The 25,127-nt window shown below is 37.1% G+C and overlaps 1 protein-coding gene across 2 annotated transcripts in view; it reads right to left on the bottom strand.

Annotated features, from left to right (window-relative positions):
- LOC120525452 (MFS-type transporter SLC18B1-like) overlaps positions 1-25,127 on the bottom strand; it is a 75,922-nt gene that overhangs the window by 31,052 nt on the left and 19,743 nt on the right. For both annotated transcript variants that reach the window (XM_039747760.1, XM_039747761.1), the window contains exons 3-6: positions 16,818-16,913; positions 16,670-16,743; positions 2,661-2,808; positions 956-1,112 (exon numbers count right to left, since the gene is read on the bottom strand). In XM_039747760.1, the coding sequence (XP_039603694.1) occupies positions 956-1,112; positions 2,661-2,808; positions 16,670-16,743; positions 16,818-16,913 (475 nt within the window). The remainder of the gene's footprint in view (positions 1-955; positions 1,113-2,660; positions 2,809-16,669; positions 16,744-16,817; positions 16,914-25,127) is intronic.

Here is a 25,127-nt window from a genome sequence, read left to right as displayed (position 1 = left end):
CACATACAGTATGTCAAAGCTTGACATCTGAAACATATTTATTTACCAACAAAATGATAAGCCAGGAGCAAACGGGAAGATCTTGTTTACGAACTTAAGCTCTGCTTTCAGTACAATCATCCCAGAACTCCTAGATAAGAAACTCACCCAGTTCAATCTGCCATTGGATTATAGACATTCTTACAGATAGGAAACAGTGCAGGTCATTAGGCAAACATATATCTGATTCTTTAACACTTTGTAATGCTACACCACAGGGCTGTGTGCTTTCCCGACTACTCTTCTCACTACATACAAATGGCTGTACCTCTGGCGATTCATCTGTCAGACTTCTTAAATTTGCAGATGACATCACACTAATAATCCTTATTTCAATCCTTATTTCGGGAGATGAATCATAGATTTCAGAAAACAGACACCTTCTCTCCTGTCATGTGTTCTAAATGGTTCAGCCATTGGGACAACAGTCATTTAAGTTTCTAGGCACAGTGCTGTTGATTTTGCACCAGCTGAAAAATTCAATCTCCCCCAAGCAATATTGGTCCATTTCTAAACAGCCATCATCAAGTCTATTCTGGACTCATGTATGACTGTCAGGTGGGGTGCTGCCTCTACAGTGCATCATCATAACCTATGAAAACATAGGCTGCAAGTTACCACCCATTTAATCCCTATAGGAATCCAGGGTATGGAAGTCTGCCACAAAGATCCTGCTGATTTCACTCACCCAGAGTGCCACCTGTTCCAATGACATTCCTCCTATAAATACCTTCAAGTATTGAAAGATAAAACAATATATCCAGTTTCCTTTCTACATGCATTTACTCGGGCTTACCAGGTTTGAGTTTTTACTCAATATCTATGTACAATAAAGTGAATCCTGATTCTGATGTGTAAAATGGTAATTGCCTCATTAGTAAAGAATGCCCAGTTTTATTGCAAGAAGTATGCTTACCATAGGACGGCAAAACATAAATGTTCAGAGGCACCATCAATATGAGAACAAATCCCAGCACAATGAATGGAATCTCGTAACCAAAGGACTGGTAAAGAAAACCACCTAATGGAGGACCCAGTATAAGTCCAAGACCTGAAAAAATCTCCAAGCTTCCCTGAAATTAAAAAAAAAAATGTAGTGAGGATATAGCAGGTTGGATCATGGATGGATGGATAAACCAGTTTAGTGCCACAACTTTGCAAAGTACTGCGACTATGGTAATTCTTTAGCCCCTCTTAAGGGCTTCTTTGCCATGGATTAACACTAAAATGTGAAAGTGAAAACAAAATTCTAAGGATCTTTTCAAAAGAAAGAAATTTAAAAAAACAAATAATTTGTACAAGAACGGTACAGATTACAAGATTACAATGAACCAAATTATATACAGTAGGTCAATAAATATTTGGACAGAGACAACTTTTTTCTAATTTTGGTTCTGTACATTACCACAATTAATTTTAAATGAAACAACTCAGATGCAGTTGAAGTGCAGACTTTCAGCTTTAATTCAGTGGGTTGAACAAAAAGATTGCATAAAAATGTGAGGCAACTAAAGCATTTTTCTAACACAATCCCATATGGTTTTGGGGGCAGGTGTAAAGGTGTGTTCTATTCCCCCGTTGGTATGAAGTATGGCTGTTTGGAACTGGCGTATCTCAGAAGCCTTTAAGTACAATGACGTCCTATTGGCTCTACGGGTTGGACAGAGAATCTATAAATTTGCTTGCGTAACTTCACTCTCTTTCTTACCAAACTGATCCATGAAGTGAAATGACAACACAATGAAGAGCACAGCTCGGCAGCCATATTGAGACAGGCATGCGGCCTGTTCTGAAGAAAGCTGACCACAAATGATGCCTTAACTAGAGACATTTAAAGTAACTAACAAGTCCGTGTGCCGCCTGAAACTACATATCACCATTTATCAGGTTGTATGGTTGCCAATGTTCAAATGTACTTTGCATATTGTCTTACTCCTGCTTGTCTTTTACTACATCTAATTGGCTGAGGTTATAGATGTAGAAGGGAAGGTGGGGAGAAATTGTATACTATAATACCTTATAAACAGTGGTAAGTCTGTGAGATTTGAGGCATTCTGACAAAGGCTACATATTAATAATACAAAAGGGGAAAGCAGAGCAATATATTACTCTACCAAGACAAAACAAATGTGATGATTTATTTTGAACTTGAACATAGCTACTGTATTTACAATGCTAAACCAATTAACAAAAAAAGCACTTTTATAAGACAGGGAAGTAGAGTTATTGCTAGACTGACACATTGATGGTCTCAGGCTTATTACAGATTCTAAACCTTGCTTAATAAATTAAAGGATCATTTCAAAGCACTACTGCAATTAAGAGAATGGTTTAACTTTTGAAAACAAACTTAAAGAAAAAAGAAGAAACAAAATAACACAAAGCAAACGTCATGTGACTAAAATGATTGGATTAATTCAGTTCCTAACATCTGCTCATATGCTTAGCCTATTACCTACTCAGTTAGTCCTTTCAAAAATGTATATTTCAAGAATTTTGTTATTCAAATGTTTCAAAGTTACATTAAGTTTTTAACATACAGATAAGTGTTAATTGTGCCGACACTAACGCTAATGCCCAAAACAGGTTAACGTCTTGTACACCAACCTTTTTTTACTCACCAATACTGTTGCTATATTATTTGGAAAAGCCTTGGCAATGATGGCAAAAGATGCGGTCATTGAAGCAGCAAAGCCAACAGCATCAATGGATCTTATTATAATGCACATCAATATAAAAGGTATTTCATTTGGGATTTTATCAAGCAGACTAGAATAAACCAAAACATGAAAAGCAGATGAAATTGTACATTTTTTAATGCTAATTCAATTAAATAAAGAATTCAAAAAACATGTATAAGGTAATTTAAAAATGGTGCAGGGACAGTAACAGACACATTACCAAAGTTCCATTTATGGACATTTTATTCATGTCCCTCGCATGTAAAGTTCACAATGGCTGTTAATAGAATAAAACATCAATATCCAATAATGTATTGTACTGGCAAGAGGTTGAAATTGGCAGGCCAAAAGGGCAGATAAAATACATGTTAGAAGATGGCTTTTCTTAAGTCAATACCAGTAAATCAATCCAATCTTTTGTCAGAATCAATATGTGAGCCAAACTCATTGTCAGAAATACAATTAATTTACAATCTCTGCAACTAGGAATGAGCAAGAAAATGGCTGAGGTATACAAAGTAAAATTCTTCTTGTGACATACATTTCAAAAGTCATTTACTAGCATACTAAAAATTAATGCAAACACATTTAAATGTAAAGCACATTTCCATTCAAGAGAGACTACATCTTTAAGAATATTAGACCAGTTCAGACTGAGTGGTCAGTCAATAATAGCTCCAGCCCTCTCCTGCTTAGCACTGAACTGAGTTAGTTTGACAATGTATGTTTAAAGCTGGTGTAGGTCAAACTGAGCATTACCCATTTTGCTAGGCTTTGTAGTAGCACACAAGACCTGTTAAGATAGCGGAGTTAACAGGGATGCAGAAATTAAGGTTTACCCCCCCTGTATTTTACAGTTAATGGCTAAACTGCAGCTTTACCAGCACTCAGCTCTGTACTTCATCTGATAGCAGAGGTGCAAATCAGAGTTGAGCTGACACCTCTGCAGAGACACTTTCAGACAAAAAAGGCACCCAAATGTGCTTTCACATTTTAGGCTTGTAACCACAAGCTGAAATTTGGCTAAATGTAATGGACAATACATTGTACCTATAAGCAGGTGCTAGATCTGTAACTGAAAATGACTTTTATCCAATAACCAGAGATAACACCTTTCTTCAAAACTAAGTGCATTCATCTCTTCTGTCTTGTTTGAAAGATGACAATCTTTTCTTTAAGAAGCTGACAAGCCTGTCTCTTTGGGCTGATAGACCACAGCATTCTTATTAATAGTCTAAACCAATAGGTAGGTCTCTCCGGTAATGTCCTAAACTGGTTTCAGTCTCATTTAACAGACAGGAATTTATTTTTAGTTATGGTGACTGCAGTTCAAGGATCCATGATATTTTATATGGCATACCACAAGGATCTATTACAGGCCAACTTTTATTTTCAATTTACATTGAATTTATATTAGGCCAGATTGTCTCAAAACACAAGGTGAGCTACTACAGTTACGCAGATGACACACAGATTTACTTATCTATAGCACCCGATTACCCAGACTCTCTGTGCCCTTTGATCCAATGTCTGTGCTATATTACTGAATGGATGAATTTTCTCAAGCTAAATAAGGAAAAAAACGAAATTTTAGTTGTTGGGAAAAATGGAGATAGTGAAGATCTTAGAAATAAACTTGACCCCATGGCACTCAAAGTCAAGGCGAAACTTAAGAACTTAGGTGCGATCACGGACTGCACCTAAGTTTAAATTAACTTTAAATTATGCATTAACTATATTACTAGGACTGCATTTTTTCACTTCTTCACTTCCTCTTATAACAAAGATTCCGAAAAATGAATTAACAATTTTGTTTTTAGTCAACTAGATTACAATAATACTGTCCTAACAAGACTACCTAAGAAAGACATCAACTGATTGCAGTTAGTTCAAAATGCAGCAGCAAGAATCTTAACCAGGAAGAAGAAAATCTGAGCACATCTCAACATTTTTTAAACATAAAATAAATAATATTAGAAATAATATAGTACATCTGTCCAAAGTTAATTCCATTGAACCCCAGCATGCCCTTTTTAGTTACATTTTTTTACTGGAATAGAACCACCCAAACTATGTAGATTAATCTTTCCGCTGGAACCATCCACTTATGTCCTTGACACAGTGCCATCAGGGTTTTTCAATGAAGTCTCTGATGTCCTAACTGATGGTGTACTTGACATAGTAAACTCATCATTAGATACGGGGTCTTCTCTGACTGTCTAAAGACTGCTGTTGTTAAGCCCCTGGGCTTGAACAATAATTAAAATGAGTCTATTAAATAAAAAATAGAAGGAAAAATCAAACTAAATATTAAACTAAATCAAACGCTCCCCAGCTACCCAATTGGCGATCACAAAAGCAACTCAATAAGGAAACAACAACAAACAAAATAAACACAAACAACAAAGTCCATAACACAGTCCACTATGCAGCAGCAGCAGCAGGTGTTGTGAACTGAAGGAGAAAAATGACAATCCAGTGAACAGCTTGCTGCAAGTAATGTATAGACAGTCCTACTGGTATTCCTGACGTGGCGAGAGGTGGTAAGAGTTGGGAGTGCTCCCTCAGACAAAGCACGATGATAAATCTGACTCATTACTCACACGAAAGTCAGGTACAAAACAGTCCAAACATCCATACGGGTGCGATGATCCAGGAAAAGATGATAGTCCATAAGTGAGAGTATAGTTGACAAGACAGACGGGTGAACTGAGATACAAACAGTTTGGCCTCTTCTTTTACTGTATAGCCAGCTTCCTTTTAAGTCACCTGCTGACCGGTCTTGTCTCCAGCAGCCCATACACTTTCCTCAGACGTCCAATCATGGCCACAGCGGGGATTACCAGAAGCTGAAGTGCTCACGTCATGCAGCGCTGCTACATTGCTCATGAGAAATAATCTTGACCCCTCTGTCTTCAATAACTTTCTAACCTGCCTTTCTTAAGTAAAATTCTAGAAAGGACAATTTTTAAGCAGCTAAATGATGACTTGAATAAACATTCTATTCTTGACAAATTTCACTCAAGTTTTAGAACGAATCATAGTACAGAACCTGCACTGGTTAATATAGTAAATGATTTACAGGTTCTTGTTCTCTTAGACTTTAGTGCAGCATTTGACACCACTGACCACATTATTCTTATAAATCACCTTAGGCAGTGGGGGACCTCTCCGGCAGCATCTTAAATTGATTTCAGTCTTATTTAACAGGTAGTAAATTCCTTGGTAGTTGTGGTGATTGTACTTCAGAGATCCATGATATTTTATATGGTGTACCACAAGGATCTATTCTGGGCCTGCTGCTTTTCAATCTACATGCTTCCATTAGGTCAGATTATCTCAAAGCACAAGGTGAGTTACCACAGCTATACAGATGACACACAGCTTTACTTATTGATAGTGCCTGATGACCCTGATGCTCTTGGGTCTCTGAACCAATGTCTTAGCAGTATTTCTGATTGGATAAGTAGAAAGTTTCTCAGACTAAATAAGAAAAAAAACAGAAATCTTTGTAACTGGCAAACATGGAAATTGCAAGGGAATTAAAACAAACTTGATTGCTTAGATTTAAAAGTCAAGGTGGAGTTAAAGAACTTAGGGGTAATCACTGACTTTGACCTAAACTTTAAATGGCATATTAACCTGATCACTTGGACTGTATTTTTCACTTAAGGAATAAAGCAAAAGTTAGACCAAATAACTTTACAAGATAAAGGAAAATTAGTACACTCTTATGTTTTTAGTAGACTAGATTACTATAATGCGCTACTAACAGGACGTCCTAAGAAAGACATCAATCAGTTACAATTAGTGCAAAATGCAGCAGCCAGAATCTTAACTAGAAAAAGAAAATTTCAGCACATCTCACAACTAGCTACTTAATGCAACTTGACTTGCCCTGATATCATGAGTGCTGCTTTTCTAATTTATCACTCACAATCCCAGTGATGTTAACGCATGCAAAATGTACCCTTCAGAGCTGTTCCAAGACAACTGCTTGGACTTCTGTGATGATTTTCACATTAAACACTGTCACTTTCTAATCGTAAATAAATGGCACTACATTGGGCAAATATTAACAACTATTGATACTTTATTAAGGAAAGTCACACCCTTACATTAATTGTACACATACAAAAATGAATGTCTCCTTGTTTCAATCTAACTAAAATTATATTTAGGGTGTGAATAAACAATTAGATCCAACTTGGGTCTTACCCACCAAATATAATTCTTCCCTTAACAGAAGATACAGTATGCTTGAGGATAAGTGTAATAAAATAAATTACTGATGCCTTGACATTTGAGTAAGCTATACTCACAGTTGTGGTCTTGAAATATAAAAGATCAGGAAATCTTCTCAAAAGAGGTAATTTTACCAAAAAAACTTGCAAGAAGAGTATAGTCATCCGTGATGCAAGGCCATATTCCAAGCTAATAACTGAGATTTCTTTTTTATCCTATTACAATCTGGGTTTAAAAACTTTGGAGGCTGCATGAAGTTTAAAATATAGTATTTTTTACAGACTTTTTAGCACAGACCTGTCATTCCTACTTCATTGTGTCAGTTTCTACATGGAGTTTGAATGTACTCCCTGTGTATTTATTGATTGATTAGCATCAGTGAGTGCCAGTGAGTTTGCTCATTAAAAAAAAAGTTGTCATTGGTTCTATAATTGCTATACCCTCAGCAAAAAAACTGACAATTGGTTTGTGGCACTTCTACATGGTCTGTCGCACAATATGCCACTTCTATTTTTGAGTTTTTTTTTTTATTCTAAGACACATCAAAGAAAGTATGACATTCAGGTGGTTTGGCTCTTTCAAAAATCTTTTTTATTAGAAATACCATGCAGTATAATAAGTTCAGTTCAGGTGTATTCTTACGTGCACAAATTACAATGAAACTCATACGTACTCTTTTCACTATGCTGTCAATCAGTGAGAATCTTGCTCCTTAAGCTAACTAAAATAACAACACATAGTGTAATAGGCAAATAATAGGTGCCATTTAGGAAAAGATAATCATATAATCTGAGAAAGCATCTGTGTGTTACTACAGACTATGGCAGAGCCGGAATCACAGACACAACAGCAGGGCAATTAGCAGAACATAGTTTGGTGAACAGTTTGGGTCATAACTTCACCCACGATGCACACTGTGAGCAGAGAAGAGAGCAAGAAACGTATCCTTACCTCCAGAAAACAGTACCAAGAATGAGGGGTAAAATATATTATTTTCAGTTTACTTTTGTTGTCACAATCATGCCTTCAAAGTTGATCATTTTTTGGGCTTTTCAGGGCTCATAATGGGACCTTGGTACCCATTAACTCCATTATAAAACACAAAGGAAGGTCATTTATTTTTATCAAATTTATAAAATATGCTTTACTTTAGAATGCAATTTCATGTGTCAAATTAATATATGCCATGATTGTGAAGAAATAACTTCAACTTGAAAAATACACACCATATCCTTTAATGTACTGTATGCACAATTTCAGACATTCACCAGGCTGCGACTCTGATGTTAATAAAGCCAAATGTCATTGAAGGAGATGTTGAAGTTTTGTGACATTCAAACTGACACAGCATGGAATTAGACAGTTGTAAAGAAATAAAAAGTCTTATAAAACTTTGGAGCATGTCCATGTGAGGGCAATTTAATGAAAATCTTTGCTGTTTGAAAATAGGAAAACCAAACATTAGAATGTGTTATTGTTTAACAACCTGTTAATCTCTTTAAAGTATCTCTCTCTGCAAATACTCTTTTGAACAAATTATTTTCAATTTGGCTCTATGGTCCATCAGAGTACAAGCTCCTGTTTTTTGTCAGATAGATTCTTGGTTGAGTTGGGTGCTCTTATTTCTTCCTTTTAAGAATCAAAGAAACCCTAATTTATACAGCTCTACATTTTGAACGCTGTCTGGTTCTGATTACAGATAATTAATTGTGGAAAGACTCTTACGATGTTCTGTAAATTCTCACACTTTTTTTACAATGTACACTAGCTTGATGAGCTTTATTACCACTCAACGTGCACCTTACATGGAAACAAACATTGGCGGGTCTTAGGGAAACTAAACAGGGAACCTGCAAATAAGATGTACAGGCAAGTCTTGGGTTATAGCAGTCTCGACTTATGACAATTATGGACATACAAACATGTGCAAACACCCAATAGTGTTTCTTCCATCCATCCATTACCCAACCCACTATATCCAATCCCAGCAAACACAGGGCGCAAGGCAGGAAACAAACCCCGGGAAGGGTGCCAGCCCACCACAGGGCGCAGACACACACCTACACACCAAGCACACACTAAGGACAATTTAGGATTGCCAATACACCTAACCTGCATATCTTTGGACTGTGGGAGGAAACCCGACACGGGGAGAACATGGAAACTCCACGCAGGGAGGACCCGGAAAGCGAACCTGGGTCTCCTAACTGCGAGGCAGCAGCCACCGTGCCGCCCTCAATAGTGTTTCTTTTCAACTGAGTTTCAACTCATTTTCATTAAAAGACTTCTGTTTTTTACTTATTACCATACCTAACTACTTTTAGCGTGGATTAATGTAGAAGCTGTCATTAATGCTGAAGCACAGTACATTATGTACTTTATCCCCATTTTCAATTATTCTGTGTTTTATTCTCCCATGTTACAACTGTAACCGGAAATGTAGACAGCCACACAATTGGTAAAGGGCTAGATCAGCAGCTGGTAAGAACCTGCTGCTCAAAGTTCCTAGAGATGTCCCAGCGTATGCCCCAGCCTTGCAGTCTCAGAAAGAATAGCTGCTAGGAGGGGAGAGTGAAACTCTGAGTGATCCCTTGGCAAAGACAGCACATGCCTCTCAATCTCAATTAGTGGGGGGGTTTACTGCTATGACTATGAGGTATTGTTTAAACACAAATGTTTAAGAATAAAGCCCACGTTCTGTGATTTAAAGTACAACAACATTTTATTAATAAGTTTGATTTTTTAAACTATGTAAATAAGCCTTATGCATTTCTGCCAATTTTTGCATTAAAAGACAGCGCTAATTCTGACTGCAAAATCAGGTTATGAACATCCACAGGAACAGAATTTGTTTGTGTCTGTACTTAGAATTTTTTTCTTTATGGACAAGCATAAACACCACTGTGCTGTAAATGGTGCTACTTACTCCTTAGCAGTCCAATTCTCAGACACCAACCACTGATTCAATAAGATATGTCATTTGATCTGTGAAATGTATAACAATACTTTATTAAATAAAAGAGTACAGCAGTGACAGTACATAATCTAATCTCTGACAACACATGGAGAAGAACACCTGCAAGCACCAAGAAAGGATAAATGACTGGGTGTAACATGTTAGATTAATCACAAGCAATATAATCTCAGTTTCTTCAGAGGTACATTCCTGTGACTCCAGAGTGCTGAACAGAAACAATGGGACCTATGATGCAAACACATATTTCTTTCCTTTGCTTTTGATTGTATTAGATTGTGCATATAAAAAATCGAAAACTGAAATCTGCTCTCAGAAGAGTGACACCCTGCCACCTGGATGGATGAGATTAGAGAGCCATGCATTGCCAATATCCCCCAGTGTACAGCAGCAGTGATGCCAACCCAGAAGAAAGCTCAGAAAAGCAGCCCTCATATAAAAAGAAAAGAACACTTTGTTCTCATTGGACAGAAATTCATGTAGGCTATGGATGAGGTGTGAAAACAACCAAATGAACTCAAAACTGGAACACAGAGCTGAGTGAAAAGATTTCCATATTAAAGACACTGTATCTTCTGAATTTGAGGCTACCATGTAATGCCATTCCTGGGTAAGATCATGATTATTATTTTATATAATGAAGTGATATAAGCATTCAGCATTCTGTCACAACTCTGCAAATTTGAGTAACAAAATTACTGAAAACATCTTCCATTGGAAGCTGCCACTTGGATTACCATTCATCTGAAACTACCCACTCGGAAGCTTGTATTAATTCAGCAGCAAACTCTGACAGTTTGCCTTTTATGTTAGACTAGCAAAATACCCGCGCTTCGCAGCGGAGAAGTAGTGTGTTAAAGAAGCAATGAAAAAGAAAAGGAAACATTTTGAAAATAACGTAACATGATTGTCAATGTAATTGTTTTGTCACTGTTGTGAGTGATGAGTGTTGTTGTCATATATATATATATATATTTACACACACACATAAACATATATATATATACATATCTATACATATACACATATATATATACATATATATATCTACATATATACACATACATATACACACACATAAATACATACACACATACATACATACACACACATATATACACAAATACATATATATATACATACACACGCACATATATAAACATATATATACATATACATACATATCTACATATATACACACACAGCTATTTCGTATCAGTGCAATACGCTGCTTGTTAAAATGGATAACTCCAGCTCTTACGCAAGTCTGTGGATATTATGAACTATCGTATTTGTTCAAGTTCTATTTAAATTGACAGAGATATGTTTGGTAGGAATGGTAAAAACAGACAGGAATATTATTCGTGAATAAATCAACTCAAACCTTAAACAACTTATAATATTTTGCTCTCCATAAAAATTTATCCTGTCTAAATTATACAAGTTAGAAATAAAGTAAACGTTAAAAGAACAAACATTCACATTTCTTTACTCTTATGTAATTTTATATAAAAAATAAACTTAGATTTTAAATATCCCAAAAGATTTTGCTCTCCATAAAATATATCCTGTCAAAATGATACAAATTCAAATATGAACATGCTGCATAACAAAACCTAGAAATATAAATGAAATGTGTTCTTTTCAGCAATAACAAATCAAATCATTCAGTTGTCTTTGCTCATATGTCATTTTAGAGCTGGACGCCTGGCATCTTTTTTTGGCCACAGGTTCGTTTATGTTTGGTGTGAGGTTCTGTGTTGTGGAGATTCTCAGGATGGATTGCAGGTGCTCATCAGTGAGGCGACTCCTGTGTGCTGTTTTGTTAGTCTTTATCACTGAGAAGAGCTTCTCACACAGATATGTGCTACCAAACATGCATAAGGTTCGAGCCGCATGTAGACGGACTTTTTGTTCTTGAAGTCACCAAAGCGCCGTGCAAACTCAGTGTGCTCAGTTTATCAGCAAAGTGCGCATTTGGGAACACCGTAGTGACGACTTGGTTTAACATTACTTGGCAACAGGGAAAGTGAGGCAAGGTGCACTGGTGCATTTGTGTCTCCCATAAAAGCAGCTTCACTTGAAATCACTTTGTGATTGTGCACGGGTTAAAACGTCCGCTGAAGTGTCAGATTCTTATTTAATTATGCTGCTTTCTGTATCTTCTGCATTGCATTCAGGTCTTTCAGGTTAACCTGATGTTTTGTCTCATAGTGCCGTCTTAGATTAAATTCTGTAATTACAGCCACATTAGCTCCACAAATGAGACACACGGGTTTAGTAAACATATACTCAGCCTCCCATCGGTTTTTAAAGGCTCTATTTTCAGAATCAACTTTTCTCTTCAGCATCGTGTGAGCTAGCTTCGCAATAACTTAATTAACTCGGTAAGTGTTGGCAAGGCAGCTGAAGCGCTGCATTATGGGATCTGTAGTTTATTGTGTTACCAGCGCTTCATATACCCGGGCTTTAATAACAATAATACAGTATATAAAATGATCTCGGGCGGATATAATTACACTGGTCGGATGTGGCCCGACCCTTGAGTTTGACACATATGGACTAAATAGAACTTGAAAAGATATATTTTTCAAATGTGATCGCAATTCAGATAGAGTTGACGCACTACAGCCTGCATGCCTCAATAAGTCATCCTCCCCTTGCCCTTACTTTTTTACCGTTCATCTAATGAATACACTGAGTATGGCTTTACCAAAACAATCATTGATGGCGAATAAAGTATCCATTATTTGAGTATGTAGATCGGGTTATATATATACATATATATATATATATATATATATATATATATATATATATATATACCGCGTATCGCAGCGGAGAAGTAGTGTGTTAAAAAAGCTATGAAAAAGAAAAGGGAACATTTTAAAAATAACGTAACATGACTGTCAATATACAGTATTTGTTTTGTGAGTGTTACTGAGTGTTGCTGTCATCAAGGATTTGATTATCATTATTTCTTTCAAACAGGTTCGTATTTGTAGGATGTGTTGTATTCAAGTTACATTCGAGTTTGTCAATCGTTGTAAAGATGACAGGTTTCATTCATCGATTCGTTTCTTACTGCATCAATAAACAGCTCGTCTTCTTTATCTGAGACCTGACACACTGCATGCACGGTTTTTTACACTGTCTTCCTTTAGCGGACATTGACTTTTTCCAACGTGTGCTTTGTTTTGGATTTATGAATATGCTTGTATGTATCAAACGCTTCATATTTTTGCTGCCTTTTCAATTGTGTAATTCGGTTTTTGTTCAGCACTCTTTGGAACTGTTGCTTTTATCTGTGCACTGCGTCAGTTCACGTGAGCTTCGGTGTACATGCATCGAAGTTTCCCAGCTGTGCTGGTGCCATCTCGTGCTATGTCCATGGCTGTATTTAATGTTACCTTAGTCCTGGCACTTAAAACTTTCTCTCGCAGTTTCGCTGAGTTTGTACCAAACACCACCCTGACCATCTCATCTTCCTCTGCAAAAGCACAGTCCTTAACCCGTGAATATTTAGTGGGAGTTTGCTATTGGATTGCCGCTGATGGACGGCCTTATATGGGCAGGCACTAAATTACAAACGCCAGCGGCAGCCTGTCTATGAACTTAATTTAAAGTGTAGGTTTACATCGTGCTTTGTTTCCGAAGTAGCAGAAGTCATGAATATGGTTGTATATGTCACTCGCTCGCTTCTTATTGTTTCGCTGCCTTCTCAATTATATAATGCATGTTTTCTTCAGCGCTTTTTTGAGGTCTTCCTGGTTTTCTATGTACTGCGTGATTACATGGGAGGCGTGATGATGTCACATGAAACTCCGCCCCCACGGCGTTGAAGCTCATCTCCATTACAGTAAATGGAGAAAAACTGCTTCCAGTTATGACCATTACGCGTAGAATTTCGATATAAAACCTGCCCAACTTTTGTAAGGAAGCTGTAAGGAATGAACCTGCCAAATTTCAGCCTTCCACCCACACGGGAAGTTGGAGAATTAGTGATGAGTGAGTGAGTGAGTGAGTGAGTGAGTGAGTGAGTGAGTGAGTGAGGGCTTTGCCTTTTATTAGTATAGATAAAGATGATTTTACAGGAGAATTTGTCATGTCAAGTAAATACAGTGCATAGTTTTAAGAAAGGCCTTATAGTTAAAAACAAAAAAGAAAACTTAATTAACTTAATTACCTACTTCATGAAGTTCTGGAGTCACAACTCCAACAGTATGAGGTGTAGAAAGCATTCAAGCAGTGTAATCAAAATCTTCTCTTTACAAGCAAAAGAGATTTCCAGTACTTTGCATAGTATCTCCTTGTAGCTATGTACTGATATTTTATTTAAAAATGTTTAATTCAAATGGTCAAAATATATTTAAACTAGTATGAATGGTACACAACTTTAGTGTTTCCTAAAAATGAATATGAAATACTGTACCTATGTTCACTAGTGGACAGTGATGCACATCAGCCATCAGTGTTAAATGATCAAAATGCGTGCAATATAAAATACTTGAATGAGTTTAGCTGCTAGGTAAGTGTTGTCTCCAGAACAGCATTTCAGATATTCAAATATTGAATTATTCAGTATGAGGTGTAATTCAATGTAGAAAAGCCACACTTAATTTTTTAACTAATAATAATTTTGGCAATAATCAATGATAAGATGCCTACTCTTAATTGTGTATTGCTAAGACTTTTTGTAAAAGAGGTTTTATGTTGTGGGATGAACATAGGCAGTACTGCTAAATGTTGCACTGGGCTAGCATTTGGGTAGTCTCTCTGAGCCAGATATAAAATATATACATTTGGAGACAACCATGAGTAAATTTTGCTTAAAAGTAGGTGGGAAAATTAGACAGGCCATTGAGTGTCACATTTCTAAACCAATCAAATGCTTCCTGAATGTGGTATTCAGTAGGGGTGGTGATTTTGAGCTGCAAAGAGCAAGGGTGCTCTAGTTAACAGAGCCCAACAAAGACCAACCCTTAGATTGTGATAAAATGCCAAAGCAGAAAATGTTCCTTAAAAAACTCTATTAAAAAAATAAATGTGTGTCATATGTGCAGAGAGCACATTTCATGTGTTAAAAATAAACATAATTTGTTGCAAGGGAAACGCTTTTCTGTAATATCAGATTACACATCAGCATTCAAGGACATCAGTGAACTAGTGGTAAAAAGTGTATGCCCTCTGTTGTTCAGTTAGACGATAGCATTGGAGTCAATGTCAGCTTGAAAGAACTTGCAGCTATGCTCATGCCTATTTAAACTGAAAAATATTATTTTGAAATAAATGGCATGCTGCATCTCATCAAAAGGAGGTGGAAAGGAAAATAGTTGATAACAAAGGACCACAGGAGGTGTTAGGTGCACAAAATGTCTCAGCAACTCTAGCAGAAACATGGACCAGGCTGCACAGCGAACGAATAACTAAAGTATGTTAACATTACTGTCAAATTGGAAAGGCAAACGCACCTTGCCATAATAATGTTGCAGTGATATAACAAATAGTATATACATAGACCACAAAGCTTATCTGAACTGGATTTGCTGTTGTAAAAGCTTGTCATGCATGTGCATCCGAGGATCTTCTTGCTGGCTCATTCGAGGTAAACGGTAACCCATCAGGGCGAGAGGGAGCACTGTTGCTAACTCTGTTTCCTTTTCTCCCCACAGCTCCCAGAAACCTCCCAATGACGGAAAGCAGCTCTGCCTCTTCTGGTCCTCCCATTATAAAAAGACCTGGTGCCTCCACTGACTTGATTTTTGCTGAGACCAGTTCCGACGAAGCTGAATTTATTTTCTGTATTGTACCCTGCAGCCTTATGTTAAGTATTGCCAGAAGGCACCTGTTTAAGATATCAGGGAATTAAAAGGAATTAACCGGCTGGTGTCCCAAATATTTGTGATTTGTTCTGGCTCTGTTTGAACCTGTGTTCGGCCAGCTCACATGTCATATAGTGATGCAATATTCAAAATTACACAAAACTGTAACAGAAAGATATTGTAGAAGACAGAAGCACTTCTCAAATACGTGGGTCCAAGTATCTGCGGTGGTCTATGTGTATGTTTGTGGGTCTGTCTCTTCTGTTGCTGTGCTCATTACAATGTACAAATTAATCATTAAGATTTTGTTACCTTATGCTAGTGAGGCACCAGAACTTTTTTTTTTCTCAGCGTCAAGTCTTTCACTCCCTTCCTGTCTATTTATAGGGATTTTATGTATTTGTCTAATGGATGTTGAGAATTTTTTCATTTTTGTTGTGGGACACTGCAATCCTGCCATTTCAAGTGCACGGACTGGAGGAAGTTGGGGGCAGATTTTTTAGGAAGAAACCCTGTGGGCCGAGCCTGCATTCTTGGCATGCATTCTTATTCCAGAATCACGTCTGGCCCCATGAGACTAGCATTCAGGTAATGACTCTGTGAGTTCCCAAAGAAGTTTAGACACATAATTTATACAGAATAAACCAATTTTTATAATTATATATAATCAAACTGCAACTGAGTTTCTCAACCTGCTGTTTCAGGTGTTTCATGTAAGTCCGGTTCAAACCCATACTGGCACACAATTATACAGACCAAAAGTTAAAAATAGCACAGTGGAAATGTTATTACATTCAAGTAAATGCACATTTCTTTATTTTATAATCTTAGATGATGTATATTAATTAAGCAATTACATGAAATTATTATATGAAGTTTTTTAATTGTATTTTATTATAATAACTCACCCAAAAAGAATAGTACACCCTCCAGATAAAAATAATCCAGCACAAAGCATAAATTTTGCTCCTATCTGAACAATCTAAAAAAAAGAAGCTTCTATCAGATATGAGAAATTAGAGAAAGAGTGAAACCACCCCAAAAATGGACACTTACGAATTTTCCAAGGACTAAAGATCCCAACAGATCACACAGGGCAAAGCATCCAAATATCAATCCAATTACAGTCTCACTGATCCCTTTCTGCTCGGCCTGAATAAAAACAAAAAAACAGTTTTTAAAATGTATTCGAGTGTGTGGACGGTAAGAAAATACAGACTCTTATAGTAGACTTAGGGCAAAAAACATTACACTAAATACAGAGAAAGATAATGATATAACAGAACATATAAAAACCCAGGTCGTCGGAACAGAACCTACCTGGCAATAACAGGTGTGGCGATAAAACCATCTCTGAACAGGGCACCAGTCCAAAGAGCCAAGAGAATCTTCAATGAATGCAAAAGACATGGCCTTGGGGACACGAGAGGAACACCTGATATACTTGTAAGTAGAAAGGGAGGAAATGTACGTTGTCAGAGCAAAAGTCTGACAGGCTATGATTGGACTTGGTTGTAAAGTCTTGGCTTGTCTTTATGAGTACTATATAAAAAATGCCCGACTGATTTACTTGTTTGAAAAACCAATTCTTGCTACCCTAAAAAAAAAACAAAACAAGTAGTTCCAGAAAAATAGAAGGATGTTAAACTACTGGTTCTTGGAGTTATCAATTAAAGTGAACAACCTCCTGCATTATGTATATGATTCTCAGCAGGTACAACTGAAATCATTATTCAGTTGCATTTGCTAATGGTGTAATTAAACAATTTGCAAACCCATTTCAGAAATCTTAAGTTAAGCACGCTTATAGTAGTCCACCTTTTAACAGCTAAATTCATCTAATAAAAAATTATTTAAAATTCCCTTCAAGGAAAACAAAATCTCATGTCTTTAGGATAGCAGAAATTTAGGGCATGAACATGAAATATGACATGTAATGTACACTCCAAATAGTCAGTTCTTCAATATTTTACTTACAAATCCACTTTTTTTTAATTTTTATTTATTAATTTTATTACAATCAATACATAGCAATCAAGTTTTTACAAAAAAAAGAATTATGTTAAGAACAGATCGATCCCCACCCTTGAGAGAGAGAGCAAGCCAAACGGTGTAAAATTTAAGGCTTGTAAAAATACCTAAATCAACAAATTCTCTGTGCTTTATAAACTCATTTTAAAATATTACTGATTAGATCCTGCCATGTTTTGAAAAAAGTCTGTACAGATCCTCTAACTGAGTATTTGATTTTTTCCAATTTTAAATAATATAACACATCAGTTTCCCACTGACTTAAAAGAGGAGAGTTTGGGTTCTTCCAGTTTATCAGAATAAGTCTGCGTGCCAACAGTGTAGTGAATGCAATCACAATTTGTTTGTCTTCTCCACTTTAAGACCCTCTGGAAGAACCCCAAACACAGCTGTTAATGGGTTAGGAGGGATTGTGAGTCCAAGACTGTCTGAGAGGTAATTAAAAATTTTTGTCCAGAATAATGTTAATTTGGTGCAGGCCCAGAACATGTGACCTAGTGAGGCTGGGGCTTGGTTGCAACGTTCGCAGGTTGGATCATGCCCTGGAAACATTTTGGAGAGTTTTAGTCGAGACAGATGTGCTCGATATATAATTTTGAGTTGTATAATTGTATGCTTTTGCATATGGAGCTTGAGTGAATTCTCTGCATTGCTACTTTCCACTCCTTTTCTGATATATTAATTGAGAGGTCATTTTCCCAGTGTCCTCTTGGATCTTTGAAAGGAAGGGATTGTAAAAGGATTTTATATATTGTAGAGATGGAGTCTAACTCCTTGAAATTGAGCAATATTTTTCCAGCGTGGATGAGGGTGCAAGATGAGGAAAATCTGGAAGGTTCTGTTTAACAAAGTTCCTGATTTGAAGATAGTGAAAGAAATTTGTAGCTGGAATGTTAAATTTGGAATGTAATTGTTCATAGGATGCAAAGACGTTGTCTATATAAAGATCTCTAAGCAAGTTAATTCCAAATTTTTCCAGATATTAAAACTGCATATGTTTGTGAAGGTTGAAAGAGGTGGTTCTTTTGCAGGGTGCCACAGAAAGAAGCTTCTCCGTCTTAAAATGCTTTCTACATTGGTTCCAGATTCTAAGTGAGTGGAGCACAATTGGGTTATTAGTGTATTGCCGATAACGTGTGTTTATTGGAGCACAGAGCAAGGAATACAAAGAAGTACTGCAGGATTTTACTTCTATTGCGGTCCATGCCTGTGTATGTTCTTCTATTTGTGTCCAGGTTCTTATCGACTGTATATTTGCGCCCAGTAATAAAACTGGAAGTTAGGTAGAGCCATGCCGCCTTCTGCCTTTTGTCTTTGTAGGGTCGCTCTTTTGATGCGTGGATGTTTAGAATTCCAAATAAATGAGGTTATTGTTGAATCTAATTGCTTAAAGAACGATTTATTAATGTATATTGGTATGTTTTGAAATAAAAAGGAGCTTAGGAAGAATATTCATCTTAACAGTGTTAATTCTTCCAGCTAGTGTGAGATGAAGGGTTGACCATCTATGCAAGTCTTGTTTAATTTTTTCCATGCAGACGACGAAATTTTGTTGATAAGAGCTTTATGTTTACTTGTGATGTTTACCCCGAGGTATTTAAACTGTTCTGCAATGATAAAAGGTAGGGTGTCTAATCTAATATTATATGCTTGAGAATTCACGGAAAGAGTACACTTTTATTCAGATTAATTCTGAGACCAGAGAGCTTTTGAAATTCTGTGAGTGCTGCTAAGACTGCAGGCACAGAATTTTCTGGGTCCGATATATACAGTACCATGTCATCTGCATATAATGAGATTTTCTGTTCCAGTCCTTCTCTGCTAATCCCCTTTATCTGATCAGTATTTCGACAATGTATTGCCAGTGGTTCAATGGCAATTGCAAACAGCAGTGGTGACAAAGGGCATCCTTGTCTTGTGCCACGCTCTAGTTTAAAGTAGTCTGAGCAAATGTTATTGATGCAAACTGAAGCTTCTGGGTTAGTATACAGTAATTTAATCCATGCACAAATGTTGGGCCAAACCCAAACTTCTCCAAAATAGTAAAAGGTATTTCCATTCAATCATGTCGAATGCTTTTTCTGCATCCAATGATAATAATATTTCTGGGGTGTTTGATTTAGTTGGTGAGTATATTACATTAAACAGGCGTCGAAGATTTGAAGATAAGTGTCGGCCCCTAATAAATCCAGTTTGGTCTTGTGATATTACTGAGGGAGCACTTTCTCCATCCTTCTAGCTATGATTTTAGAGAGTATTTTAACGTCGTTATTCAGAAGTGAAATTGGTCTGTATGATGCACATTGTAATAAGTCCTTATTTTGTTTTGGAAAGACAGTGATTAGTGCTTGGCGAAAGGTTTGTGGAAGAGATTGGTTATCTCTGGCTTCTGTAAATGTTGCTAATAGGAGGGAGCTAGCTGAGCGGAGAATTTCTTGTAAAACTCTGCAGGGTAGCCATCAGGGCCTGCTGCTTTTCCACCTTGGAGTGACTTTATAGCATCCAGTAATTCTGATAATGACAGAGGTTTATCGAGTTCCTCCACACTAAAAGCGTCAATTTGTGGTATCTGTAATGTATCCAGAAATGCATTAGATTGTATATTGTCTTCTTTAAACTCAGTAGTATATAGGGATTTATAGTAGTCTCTAAAAGTGTACATTATATTTTTGTGTTCGATGATTTTATCTCCGTTCGTGTTAGTAATTACGAGATTGCGCTATGCATACATCTTGCTTGTGAATTTGTTGCGCTAAAAGCTTATTAGCTTTCTCTCCATGTTCATAATAATGATGTCTGGATTTGTAAATTAGTTGTTCAGTTTCTTTAGTTGTCAAGAGGTTTAATTCTGAATGTAGAGCCTGCCTCCTCTTATGTAGAGTCTCGCTTGGTAGTCTGGCATGTTCTTCATCTATTTTAGTAATTTCGCTTTTATCTCTGCTACTTTCTTCGCTTCGGATTTATTTCTGTGGGAAAGATATGAGATAATCTGTCCTCTTAAGAAGGCCTTAAGAGTTTCCCAGAGTATTCCTGCAGAGATCTCAGGGGATGTATTTGTCTCTAGAAAGAATTCAATTTGTTTGGATATAAATTCAGTACAATTCTCGTCAGCTAATAGAAGCGGATTGAGCGCCATCTGCGGGTGAGTGTATGGGGCTTAGTAATTTCAGCTCCAAGATCATCGGAGCATGGTCTGAAATAACAATAGCATCGTATTTACAAGATTTAATCTTAGGCAAGAAGTTATTATCTATAAAGAAGTAATCAATCCTTGAGTAGCAATGATGTACTGGTGAGTAGAAAGAATATGTTCTTGAATTTGGGTTTAAAATCCTCCAGGGATCTGATAAGTTGTGATCAGTTATAAACTTTGTAATTATCTTTGCGGTGTTAGTTGCGTTCCCCTGTGGAGGAAGTCTTATCTAAAAGTGGATTTAGAACACAATTAAAGTCCCCAGCCATTATAAGTTTATGAGTGTTCAGATTGGGAATGGATGCAAATAAATTTTGTATAAATTCCTTATCATCAACATTAGGTGCATAAACATTTATCAAAATCATTTTACAGTTAGATAAGTCTCCCATGACCATCACATATCTCCCTTCAGGATCCAATACTACATCTGATGCTACAAATGGTACTGTTCTATGTATGAGAATTCCCACCCCTCTAGTTTTCTTTGTAAAACTAGAATGGAACATTTGGCCAGTCCAGTCTTTTCAGAACTGATCCTTACTTAGTAAGTGGGTTTCCTGTAAAAATACTATTTTAGCATTTAGACCTGTTAGGTGAGAAAGTACTTTCTTTCTCTTTAATTCGTGATTCAGGCCTTTAACATTCCAGCTTACGAAGTTAACTGTCCCATCATGGAGACACTGATTCTGAGTTTTTGATGTCATTTTATAGTCTTAACTGGAAGTGAAATAGTTTAGGTCTTAATTTCCTATTCCCCAAGAGTTGTTGCCATGCAGCTTATTATTACGTTGATAGTTATAATTATAAAGATTGAGATGATAGATTAGATATAGATCAAGCCTGCTCTCTTTCTCTTCCCCTTAACCCCCACCCTCCCTTTTGCCTCCCCAGGTGAGGCTAAAACCCACTTCATGCAGTCCCAGTCCTCTGACATACCCAGAGACAGAGCACGTCCAAAGCACATCAAGCCCCCATGCAGTGGCGCTTTAAGGTTAAAAGATAGAGATATCTGTTACCAATATAGTCTTTAAAAGAGGAAAAAGAAAAAAGAATTTTGCACTTAATATATATATATATATATAATCTTCAGCAATTTTAGTGCATTAAGATGATACCCCAGATAATAAACCCAGGTGATGGTGTTAAAGATGTGTCCAAAACAAGCATAACAAGTCTTAATGCAGTAATAGCAATAACAGTAAACCAAGGGTATGATATTGAACAGTCTCATTTAGGGTACACATGAAATAATTAGAAAAGAAAAAGAGGAGGAAAACGTAATTAAGCACAATAAAACATAAACATTTAGCCCTAGTAATACTAAGTAATAATAAGTAAGTAAGTAATAATAATAATAATAAGTAATAATAAGAATATGAGAATATATGCTGATAAAAACCCGTATTTTAAAACAAATAGATCAGACAGTAGATTATTAATCCTAGCTTTATCATTTACCACCATGACTCACAATTATGTATCAGAATAGTCCCGGATCAGCTTTCTTAATTCATTTTCTGCTTCCTCCTTGCTAGCGAAAACATAGAAATGACCCTGCCATTCCACTTTCAGTTTTGCCGGATACAGGAGGCCGTATTTGACATTGGCTTGCCGTAGCCGCTGTTTAATATTATAGAAGGCTGCGCTTAATAGCTGTTGCTGGAGAGAAGTCAGGAAGACACGAATGTGGCTATTTTCATATATAATATCTTCCTTTTTTCTGAGGAGTTCCATCACCTCTAACTTAAATGATAATCGTTCAAAACGAACTATAAAAGATCTTGGTCGGGGTCTGACGGTGTTTGATCAGCAGACGCGGTAAGCCGCTGCTATCTCAGATTCTGCTTTAAAGTCGCCCCCGATTATTTTAGAAAAAAGTTCAGTTGCGAATTTCACAGGGTTTAAACTTTCTCGATTCTCCGGCAGGCCTTCAATTCTGACATTATACCTTCTACTCCCATCTTCTAAAGCAGCCAGTCTGTCTCCAAGTTTTTCTCCGAGTTTTTACATTCGAACTGACATTTACTGCTCTTTCCTCGGCACTGGCAGCTAGATGTTCGCCATTTCGATCCGATTCGTGAATGTCTCATTAAGATGCTCCAATTGATCAGCAAGCGTGCTCAGTTTAACCGAGTTTTCTCAATGCGCTCTTCAATTTTACCCAGCACCTGTCGAAGTTCAAGTTGTACCTCTTGACGCAGCCTTTCATTTGCCTGTTGGATTTCCTGTCGCAGCCATTCATTGGCCTGTTTCATCTCCTGTTTCAGTCTCTCATGTGCCTTTGCCGTTGCTTTCTCATTAGCCTTCTCGCTTTTCTTTATATCTTGCGTGAGCTCAGCGAGCAACACTTTCAGTTCAGATAGCTCAATTGTGCCTTCTTGTACCGTAGATGAAGCAGCAGACTCTGCTGAAGCAGGTGTCCCCGCTGCTCCAGTCCCGCGTAATTGCGTAACTGAAGCCGCGGACCTCCCGGCCTTTTCCAGTTTCAGGTAATCCTCTCCAATCGGCGAGCTATCCACATCTGCACTCACGATCGCACCTTCGCTCCCCTTTTCGCTCTCAGCCGGCGACGATGTAGCGGACCGTGGTCCCGAGGAGTCTGTACTTTCGCCCATCTGATCCAGGTCCGTCTCTGTGAGGCCGTATCTCGAGCTAGGGCTTGCTGATCGTAGCTTGGATGTAGCTTTAGTCTTCGATTCTTTCGACCCCCTTCTTGTTGGCCATGTTTATATGTGTTTACATATACTGTAGCAGTCCCTCTCGGGTTGAATAAATACAGGATATCTCAGAATAATAAGCAAATAATATGAAAAATAGCACCACTGCTAGCGGAGCTCCACTTCAGACGTCCATCTCTCGCATCGGACGAGACCAAAACCTACAAATCCACTTTAACAAAAGGATAAATGTATGTCTGTGTCCATATCTGGCAATCCAACACGTGACACATAACAAACACTTGCACTAATAAAAGGCATTGCATTTGTCATTCCAACAGATGATGCATCACAAACATTTGTAGTAATACATTTTATTAGATAGATAGATAGATAGATAGATAGATAGATAGATAGATAGATAGATAGATAGATAGATAGATAGATAGATAGATAGATACTTTATTAATCACAAAGGGAAATTCACAATATTACTACAAATGCTTGTGATGCACCATCTGTAGGAATGACAAATGTAATGCATTTTATTACTATGTGCATTGGAAAATACACTCTGCTAGATGGAGCAAAACAAAAGGTCTATGATGATTACTTGGATTCCAACCCTTCTAAGATGGGTAGCACAGCTAATTTAACAAAAAACAATTTAATCAGGCAACACTTTAAAAACATTCATCTGTAGGTCTTCTGAAAGATGAGTCACTAAACTCTATCAATTAAACAGCCACAACTGGACAGTTTTTTAGAACAATTTAATAGCAACTTGTCTTTGCTATGTGGACGCAATCCAGAGTTCATTGAGGAAATAGTTCTAAACATAACTAGAACATTTAGATTGCACCAAGAAATAACTCCAGTTTATAACATGTGTGCACTGCAACAATACAAGTAATTTATGACCCATTTATCCATCTCAGGGTAAAAGGGAAACTGGCACCTATCCTGGTGCAAGGCATGGACTAGCCCTGGACAAGGTGCCAGCCCATTATAGTCCACATGCAGGCACACATGCCAGGACACTGTTTGATTGTAGCATGATTTTAAGCAATCCTTTGAAGTCCCCAACAGCTTTCTGAATTGGCCTGAATTTCAGCTTCATCGGCCATCGTTTCATGTGCGGTATGAGAGGGGCCGCGATGCCCAAATGCATCTTATAACCTGGCTGTCGTACGATCAGAAGAATTTCTGTCATGTCAGAAATTTCAGTCAGCTGTCTTGTAATATGAGCAGTCTCACAATCCAATTTTTTTTATGTCAGTCTAAATTGTAATTGTGTATCGAACATAGTATTTTGTATATTGGGTATTGCAAATGTCAAGTTAATTTTCACATACAGTATTTGATTTTAAAAAATCTAAATATCACATAGCAACACACAACTATATGACTAATGACAAAAGCATCTTGGGAAACCTTTACTGGAAGAACCCAAGATAAACACACAGAGCAGTAAATAATATA

Source organism: Polypterus senegalus, chromosome 3, assembly GCF_016835505.1.
Source record: "Polypterus senegalus isolate Bchr_013 chromosome 3, ASM1683550v1, whole genome shotgun sequence".
Classification (NCBI taxonomy): Eukaryota; Metazoa; Chordata; class Cladistia; order Polypteriformes; family Polypteridae; genus Polypterus; species Polypterus senegalus.
The sequence above is the reverse complement of the archived record's forward strand: the minus strand, read 5'-3'. Positions and strand labels throughout refer to the sequence as shown.